The sequence below is a fragment of the Prunus avium genome, chromosome 1, assembly GCF_965620075.1.
Source record: "Prunus avium chromosome 1, drPruAviu1.hap1.1, whole genome shotgun sequence".
Classification (NCBI taxonomy): domain Eukaryota; kingdom Viridiplantae; phylum Streptophyta; class Magnoliopsida; order Rosales; family Rosaceae; genus Prunus; species Prunus avium.
The window spans coordinates 18,678,160-18,688,030 of NC_142284.1; the positions used below are offsets into that span (position 1 = coordinate 18,678,160).

The window sequence follows — 9,871 nt, forward strand, 5'->3', positions numbered from 1 at the left end:
CACACTTGCCAATTTTGCAAAATATTATGAAGATTTAGTGTAGCAATTTTAAAACCATGATCTAAACATCATATAGCTCAGATGCAATCATTGTTCTGATTGTTTTTGCTAAAAAGGAAACAATTGGAACCAGAAACATCTTATTGGAAGAATTTGTGTTTAGCATGTTTTTTCTCTAGGAAGCCAGAAAAAAGTAAAAAAAAGTTGTGACATTTTTTCTTTTGCTTGAAGTATATGACACTCAATGGAGCGTTAATATCGCTTATTACTTTCAGAATCCTGGAGCATGCTTGTTTACTCAAACACAATCAATGCTTTCTTGTTATGGTTCACATCAGCATACCAGGAGACTCTGCCCTTGTGCATAGTGCAGTATCTGGTAAGTTCAATTTCTTTCGATTTTTGAAAATTAAGTCTGTTGAAGGGATTAGAAAAAGACCTTGCATGACTTGTAATAAATAATTTAGTAACAAATATATATTGAGAGAGTTCAGAAGGGTTTGAAGCACCTATAAAGCCCATGTGATTGTCAGAACTAATGTAATACCGTGAAGCTTTTTTTTTTTTTTTTTTTTTTTAAAATGAAATTTTTTGTAACAATACATAGAATTATTCGAAGTTCGAACAGTTCAGATATCACAATCTTTCATGATGCAATGAGCAAAAGAACCTTTTGTTAGCTGCTTTTACCAGTTAGTTTACTTTTGCATTAGCTTTTGATAAATGGCACCCAACTGCAGAATGTAATATGCAATTGTTTTACATTACAGAACATTATCAATCATTTTTTTATTTATTATAATCATATTTGTCTCTCCATCTCATATCTATTTCTTTTTCTTTATTATTTTGGGGTGGTGGGGCAAGTTGTACCACTTCTTCTATCCCTTTCACTGTTCCTAATCTTTGATTTTAAATTTGCTCCCAACTAAATTTCGTGACTTCAAAAGAAATATTTCCTTTTGTTTCAAAAGAAAATGAAGAACAAGCAAATTATGAATTTAGCCTTATTATCTCCTTTACATGCAGGATTTCCCATCACAGGCATGAATTGTGGGGATTATAAGGTATTTGATTTGAGCGCAAGCAAGTGGTGGCTCTGCTGTAATGGCCTCAGAGAATGAGGGGCATGCGCCATTGTGTTCTATGCCTCCTTGGTGTCACGGATCATATTTGTCTAGCATGCAGTGTACAATATATATTTTTTTCGGGTGAAAATGTATAGTATTAGTCTGTCAAAGGGTAAACACATCAAGGTACTAGACTCTTCGGATTTGATGATATTTGGAGGGATATTTGATCCAAAAATGTGGCTAAATTGTATTATTGGTCTTGTAATTTACGTTTGATTGTAGTTTCTAATGGTTTAGACATTTTTAATCTGAATTGGTTAACAATTTTTTTGCTAAATTTAGTTGACTGAAAGCGTAACATTTAGTTATTAAGTTCACCAAGGTAGAAAATGAACGTCATGAAAAGTAACAAAATGTATGAAAGTACCAAAGTACCCTTAAAGTCTTAGATATTGTTTGGTTGTAGTTCCAATTAGGCTGTTCATTCCGAAGTTAAAAAAATACTTAAACATGTAGGAATAATAAGCCCAAGTGTGTGTACCCCTTTGGAGTATAATTGGAACTACATGCATATAATATTTCAAATTAATTTACAAAAGGACAGACATGGCATTGGTGTCACAGATTTTGCTTTATTTATATCGAGCCGTGCTCACAACGCATGCCATTAGATTTTTCTCTACATTATGTTATATTCTATGAGCTAAATTTTCTTCTAAAGGGGTTATGTCAGGGGGTGTATGTGTGGGGTTTTTTTTTGGTGGGTTTTAAAAGCGGAGAGAGATTTGTTAAAATCCGTTAAATCTCATGAGTCGTTTGTGTAATTATCCTTAATTTTATTGTGTAGGAGATCTTAATTTTGATTTTTTTTTTTAAGGCATCTGAATATTGATTTGTCATTGTTTAAGGGTAATTTTGATATATAATTTTTTGTATATAAAACAAAAGGCCTTTGTTTTTTATTTTGTTTTATTTGCCATATTTAGGAAGGAGAGGGGAATTTTCATACACACACACATTGTCAATGTGGCATGGGAGTTCCAAACAAAAGGCCTTTACGATTAAATTTTCAAATAACCCCGAGTTGTTGTCATTTAAAGAAAATATATATATTTCAAAGTCAACGGGGTCTGGTCCAATAGAAAATAGCCTTAACTTGTAGACTAGTGGTCTCATGTTCAAACCCCTCATAACACCCTAATTAGTTTGTGTAAGAAAGTCCCCTCTTTAGATTATTCTTGTACTGAAAGAGAAAGAAAGAATTTCAAAATAACACTACTTCTGACAAATAATAGTCTACATTAGTATAAAAATATTTAAAGAAATAAAAAAGAAATAAAAGTTCATTTCCAACAAAAGTTTGTACATATAAAGATAAAATAAAAAGCAATTATAAATAAAGAAAAATCTAATGGCATGCTTTGTGAGCACGGGTCGATACAAATAAAGCAAAATCTATGTGTAGACAGTGTGATACCAATGCCATATGTCTGTGCTTTTGTAAATTAATTCAGACCCACCCAATTTGGTGGACGGTCGGTCGATAATATATACTTCTCCTTCCTTATAATGTTCAAGTCTTCCGTAAATTGTAATGCTCCTTCTTTGTAATTAATTTCTATGCCACACACCAATCAGGGTTAGTTTCAATTGATAAGGTCTCCTTTCTTATAATATTCGAGTCTTGTTGTCAGCAATCCTTATTGATGCGCGATTTATAATTTCCTATATAAATCTATATTAATGACAGTTGAATGCCATGAGTAAATCCTTATAGCTCGAGGTTATATGTATGCCCTGGCGCAATGGCATATATACTGAAAAGCAAAAGCAGCATTTTCCCATTTACAAGGCCAATATAAAAATATCACAAAACGACAACCAGCAAGACAGAGTAGGGCAGGGTCTGATTTTGATGTGTCTTCTCCATCGTTTCGAAACGCCAAAATGAAACGCTCTGTAAAGTTCTACACATTTGCAGCCTGCTTTCCATTGGGCACATTTCACATAGTCTTCTGCTCTGCATCTGCTGCTCATTCATATTTTATATAAACAATAATATTTTCACTTAAATCATGCCTCTTATAGGAGAAACACTTGTGTAAAACCACGCTATTCCCAGTCAATTTATATATGTTATTTATGTTTGATTTATACGTGTTTGATTTTCCAGGTCACAATCTATGACTAGCCTGAAAATAGCAAAATAGTACTATCCCATTTCTCACAAAAAATGTTAAGAATTTTTTTTAAGAAGTAGAAGCAATCATCAACCAAGCACATTAATTAATTAATTAATTGTTACAAAAACCCCAAATGTCATTTTAATTTCCTGTGCAAATATTGGTACTGGGTAAGTTCCAGAACATTCAAATTGATCATATTTCAAATTCAAAAGCTATAGTCTGATTTGAGCACTCTTTTGCTTTTGGAGCCATCCATGAACCCTTTCAACCCTGTAACTCCATTGCCCATGTCTTCACCTGCAGCCTTGGCCTGAAGCAGCTCTTCCTCTGTGGGCTTGAAAGCTGGATGCTCTAAAATGCTTTTGAGCAGCTGGGTTCCTCTCAAAGCATTCGTCAATGGCAGATGGCCTTCTGGTGTGTCCTCGTTGAGCTCCCAGATGAACTCATTGGGGAAGGCTCTGTAGTTGTATTGCTCAACTTCTGTGTCCAGCTTCTTCATCCACCCAACCTTAATGAAGAATTTGGTGAAGTCATTGTTCACCTTGCCATATATTTTTCTCTGGACGCTGTACCCAAATTTGTTGTTGCTGTGCTGCCTCCAGAGGTCGTCAATGGCCTTGAGGTCGGCTTCTGAGATGAACTGAGCCTCGGAGAAGAAGACGTAGCCTCGCTTCTGGGCCTGTTCTCCGGCCAGGACGATGAGGAGGCGGCGCGTTTCTTCGTCCGCTTCACGGAAGTTTTGGGTGGAGAGGTGCTGCTGTAGGAGGTCAAAGGAGATGGCTTGGGTGGAGGAGGGTGTGGAGAGTGAAGTGGTGGGTGAGATTGAGAAGGTTTTGGTGGAGGAGAGAGAAGAAGTGCTTATGGTGTTTGGGGTGTTTGTGGTGGTGGGTTTGAGGAAGAGAGTGGAGGAGAGGGTGGAAGGAGCAATCTCTATGTGGTGGTTGTGGTGGTGGTGGTTGAGGAGTGAGTGGTGATTGTGGTATATGGATTGGAAAGGCTTGGTTGCCATAGAGAGAGAGAGAGAGAGAGAGAGAGAGAGAGAGAGAGAGAGAGTTGCGTGTGTGGTGGTGGTGAAGGAGGAGAAGGAGGAGAAGTAGGAGAAGTTAGGAGGGCCAAAGGGGAAGGGAGGAGATGGGCTTAGAGATATGGAGAGATGTGTTGTGTTGGTGAGTTTTGAGATTGATATATGACAGATAAGAAATGAGTGAAGAGGGAATTGGAGAGGTGATGAGGAGCAATAGAAGTGAGAACTTTGATTGGCTAGATGTGGGTGAGGCTTGATCCTCCTATACACATGTAATATATATATAAAATCAATGGGTATATGAAATTCACTTTTTAGTTACACATTGATAGGGGCCCATAGAAAATAACCAAGTGGCACAATGACAAGAAGACAAATATGAAGTTTTTTTTTTCCTTTTTGGGTCTGCCAAGAAAAAAATGAACACTCCAACAGATATCCCTTGGTGGGAAAAAAATAAAAATAAAAATCCCTTGGCTTATTTATTAGGGTGAGAGAACGTTTCACTTTTCCTTTTCTGGTAATTTCAAATGTCTCGATGTAGGAGGTGTTTTATGCTTCTCAGTCAAAAGTCCATTTTATTTTAAATATGCGACTTGCGTAATAATTTTGTTGAATAAATAAATAAATGAAATTTAGTCACAATTGTGGTTTTTTTTTGGTTACCATTGAGGTCCATGTGATTTCAATTTAGTCACTTTCATCCATGTGATTTATCAATTCCAAGCAATTCGAGAACATCAAAACCAACTATTTCTCTCAAATTTTCTCTCTCTCTCTCTCTCTCTCTCTCTCTCTCCTAACCCTAGGAAACCCAGCCGCCCCTTTCTCAACAAGGGAGAGGAGGAGGTCACTGCCTCTCCTCTCTACTATCATCTCAACCCTCTTTCTCCTCCTCTCTCCTCTCTCTTCCCTCTACCATTCACAACACCCTCCACCATTCTCACCATTTCTTCCCTCTTTGCTTTCTTTGGTGATCTCTTTCAACTCTTGTGGGTGGATATGAGACTTTATGTCTTATTTTAATTATGAGTCCCCAATTCTCCATCAACCTCTCACTAAATCCAATTTTGTCCAAGCATCTTCCATCTACCCCTTGGATTCCTTTCCTCCTTCTTTGATATAGCCTCTCCTGCGGTTTGTAGAAGCTAATCCAAAACGCAATCTCTTGCGTACCCATCGGAAGGTGTATAGAGCTCTTGCTCTGGTGCTTGCACCACCACCTTCCACTCTCTTATTTCTTTGGGCTTTGGGTTTTCACTTCCCTTGGTATTGCTTTGATTGGTTGCTACATTCTCTGTGGGGCATAGGCGGGTTCAAGCTTGGTGGAGTTGGTGATTCATGGGTGGTTGTCATTGAGTTGATATGGTTTTGTGGTTTGAGGAACTTCTGGTCTTGGTGGCAGATTTGTGGGTCTTTTGTGTGCAGCTATGCTGTTTTGTGTGGTGGTGAAATCTCCTTTCACTTTCTGCCGAGGTGGTGCGCTCCCTGTTCTCTTGTCAACGGCGGCGGCTTTTGTGTGCTTAGGCTAGGGTTTGCCAAAATTCTAATTTTGGGTATGAACTGGGTTGAATGCTTATTTTTGGGCTATGATTGTATTTGGGGTGGGCCACTGGATTATGTGTGTTGTTTTATTTTGAGTGTTTTTATGTTATTGTAAGTTTGAGTTTAGATGTTCTTTCCCGGTTGTGTTATGGTTCTATTGTGCCATTGGTTTGTGCTTTGTACACTTGCCTATTTGGCGTTTTAATGAAATGAGATATGATTTCGACCAAAAAAAAAAAGAAGCAATTCGAGGACATTGCCCAATTTATGTTAAATTCTTCTAGCTGCCGTTACTTATTGAGGAACATTTTCGGTCCATAAATTATTTAAAAAAATTCGTATATAAAAAAAAATTTAAATTAAAATACTCTCTCTCATCCCTTCTCCTCTCAACCCGTTTGCCCCAACCCTAGCCAGTCACCACCTCCCTATAACCCAACCTCCATCATCGCCACCCAAGTTTGCCCCAACCCCAAAATGCACAACCACATTGAATCACATCCCCATGAAGCTTTACACCCAACCTATTCTCGTCTCCCACGACAGGGATAGAAGTCATGTTCTCGTCTCCCACGGTGGTGGAGGCAACACATGTTATGTAAGATTTAGGGTGTTAGAGTATAAGTAGGATCAAGCAAATACTATAATATTATGATATGTATTTTCCTTCTTGTGGAGAAAATATTTGAGGTTACAACAATGCTTTTACAAGAAGTGTATTATTCATATGATTTTTTTTTTTCTATAAACACTTTGAAATAATATGGCAAAAGTCATTTTTGGTCCCTGTAGTTTGCCACGTTTACCACTTTGGTCCTTGTCGTATCAATTTTGTCCTTGCGGTTTCAATTTGAAGCAATTCAAGAATGTTGAGGGATAATTCGGTCAACAAATTATTAAAAAATTCATTCATTTTAAGAATAAAATTTAAAGATAGAGAAAAGGAGGGTGAGCTTCCATGTCCCTTAGTTCGTTGGGATAAGGAGGGGGAGCTTGAGGTAGGAGATTGATACTTCCCCGCCTTTCAAGTCGATCGAAGAGGTTGTGACCAGTTTTGGTGGCTGTGGGTCTTGAAGCCACATGGACCAAAACCATAATAGTTTTGGGGGTGGCGTTGCCATCGATCGGATAAGAGGGCGGCGAAGTACTTGCAGTGGCGGCCGTTGTGGGCCTAGAGGTGGAGGGTATCACAACCCAATACAACTCCACCACCGCCATTTCTCTCCATTCTCTTTTTTCTTTCTTTTTTGGATTCCAATCTCTCCTCTTTCAGTAATCTTTCCTTCTAATATACGGTCTTAAGAAAATTCATTACTTTAACCGCTTGCATCATGCTAACATATGAATATGGTTTGAATACTTTAGGTTAATTGTATTCTTCTCCATAAGGAGGTATATATAGGAGTTTACAAGGGTGCTTTATAAGAAAATAGATACAGTAATTAAGATGTGTCAACTATATGAAACAAGGAAATAAATCACCTAATTAACTTAGGAAATAAATCTCCTTGATTTAGTAGGTTAACTCACGTCAACATTCCTCCTCAAGTTGGTGCATACACATAACCAATTCCCAACTTGGTAAGTGAGTCATAAAACACTCATCCACATACAGCTTTTATTAAGACATCCGCTAACAGATCTTTTGATTTTACAAAAGGTAGACAAATGGTCTTGTTCTCAATTTTTTCTTTGATGAAATGTCTATCCACCTCGACATGTTTAGTTCGATCATGTTGAACTGGATTATGGGCAATATCGATCGCTGACTTGTTATCACAATGTAACTTCATTGGCTTATCTGGTTTAAAATCCAATTCGGTCAAGAGTCCTCTGATCCACAATAATTCACAAACTCCTTGAGCCATACCTTGATACACTGCTTCTACACTAGACCGAGCAACCACATTTTGTTTTTTACTCCGCCAAATGACTAGGTTACCTCCAACGAATGTAAAATAACCTAATGTAGAGCGTCTACCTGTAATGGAACCAGCCCAATCAGCATCTGTATATCCAACAACTTCAAGATTTCCATGCTTTGAGAAATTAACCCTTTTCCAGGGGCTGACTTTCAGTATCTTACAATCCAATCAACTACATTCCTATGAGAAACACTCTGTGAATGCATAAACTAACTAATCACACTCATATCACATGCAATATCTGGTCTTGTGTGTGCCAAATATATCAACCTTTCAAGAAGGAACTGGTATTGTTCCTTATTGGTTGGCAAACAGTCTATGTCTTCACATAACTTATGATTCATCTCAATGGGTGTTTCAGCAGGCTTACATCCAAGCATTCTTGTTTCAGTGAGTAGATCCATCACATGCTTCCATTGAGACAAAAAAAATACTAGTTTTTGACCTTGCTACTTCAATTCCGAGGAGGTGTTTCAGAGCTCCTAAATCCTTCATCTCAAATTCTTGAGACAAATACTTTTGTAGCTTTTGTTGCTCTCCTGCATTGTTCTCAGTTAAGATCATGTCATCCACATAAACAATTAATGTAGTGATTTATCCTCCATCACGCTTCAAGAAGAGGGTGTGGTCTGAATTACTTTGAGTGTATCCAAAACTCTTCATGGACTTAGTAAATCTTCCAAACCATGCCCTAGGAGATTGTTTAGCCCATATAATGACTTTTTAAGTTTGCAAACTTGATTCTTCTTATCAGGAGCTAAATTACATCCTGGTGGTAAATCTATGTATACCTCTTTTTCTAAGTCTCCATGTAAGAAGACATTTTTAACATTGAACCGTTGTAGTGGCCAATCTAGATTTGTTGCTAGGGATAGTAGGACTCTGATAGTGTTGAGCTTGGCTATTGGGGCAAAAGTCTCCTGGTAATCCACCCATACCATTGTGTATACCCCCCCTTCACCACCAATCTAGCTTTATATCTTTCAATGGATCGATCTGCTTTGAGTTAAGTATAGATCCACATGCATCCCACCGTCTTCTTTCCATGAGGTAAAGGCACGAGCTCCCATGTGACATTCTTCTGGAGGACTCGCATTTCTTCATTCATGGCTTCTTTCCATTTTGAGTATTCTAGTGCTTCATTCACACTATTTGAGACAGATATATCGGCCAACTGATTCACAAAGTGTACATGTGACTCTGATAATCTGCTTAGAGATATATAATTATTAGGGGCTCTTAGATATGAGTCCAATTTCATAAATATAGTTTGATTGCAGGACACTAGTTGTTACCTATTAATTCCAGTCCTCAAGCCCAGTCGTGTAGCCACCTAAGCAAATACTATGTCCACCAATTTTTATGTATTTACAACTCTTGCCATTATGTAAACACAAAAACTGAAGGAGGGAGAACAATAGATCGCCAAAATCACTGTTGATCCCAAATAGTCATGCTCTTTCGTTGCAAAATTCCACTGATTTTTTGGTGCTTTAATGAGAAGATTTGTGGCTTCCTACTTATGATTCACTATTACATATGGAAAAACTCTATGGTCAGAATCAGCGAGCATCTGGATTATCCTCAGTGGTGTCATCAGTTGAAGTTCCTATATTCCAGGTCAATTTTCAATTCTCAGCGAGCATCACTATTTTGTAGAAAACTGAGACGCATCCACGAGGTTTCAAAATTCCTAGACATCTTGGTTCTTGTTTTTCTATATCTTCAAGTTAGATCAGAGATCATAACTGGGTTTTCCAAAATCTCAGACATCTTAGTTCCTGTCGTATAGGTAATTGGGGTTTTGGCTAATGGACAGAGATCATAACTAATTCGTAGGAATTGGGGTTTTAGCTAATAGACAAAGATCATAACTGGGTTTGCCTCAACTAAACCCTGTCGTATAGGTAATTGGTCAAATGTCGTTTTAACAAAATTCCATCTGTGTGAATGGCGTCAATAATCCATAGTTGGCTCACTAGTTAATTGGTGAATCATTTTGTTGGAAATTTGTACCTAAGGCTCATTAATCGTTTTGCTTAATTAGATGTTGTTTTTGAGGTCTAGTGCAGAAAAAATTTCTGAAACTAGAAATGTTGAAGTGAAAATGAGCTTCCA

The 9,871-nt window shown here is 37.6% G+C and overlaps 2 protein-coding genes across 2 annotated transcripts in view; one reads left to right on the forward strand and one right to left on the reverse strand.

The window, feature by feature from the left end:
* The window catches only part of LOC110749538 (glycosyltransferase family protein), a 9,102-nt gene extending 7,722 nt beyond the window's left edge, over positions 1-1,380 (forward strand). The window contains exons 11-12 of the mRNA XM_021949647.2: positions 276-379; positions 1,030-1,380. Coding sequence (XP_021805339.1) covers positions 276-368 — 93 coding nt within the window. The 3' untranslated portion in view covers positions 369-379; positions 1,030-1,380. The remainder of the gene's footprint in view (positions 1-275; positions 380-1,029) is intronic.
* Positions 1,381-3,337: 1,957 nt separating this feature from the next.
* Positions 3,338-4,533, reverse strand: GUN4 (protein GENOMES UNCOUPLED 4). The gene has a single exon (XM_021949640.2). The coding sequence runs from the start codon at positions 4,266-4,268 to the stop codon at positions 3,465-3,467; it is 804 nt and encodes a 267-aa protein (XP_021805332.1). The 5' UTR covers positions 4,269-4,533; the 3' UTR covers positions 3,338-3,464.
* Positions 4,534-9,871: the final 5,338 nt, after the last annotated feature.

What these genes read in the sequence shown, in the direction of transcription:
- GUN4 (XM_021949640.2), bottom strand. Translation starts at nt 4,268, where the DNA reads ATGGCAACCAAGCCTTTCCAATCCATATACCACAATCACCACTCACTC.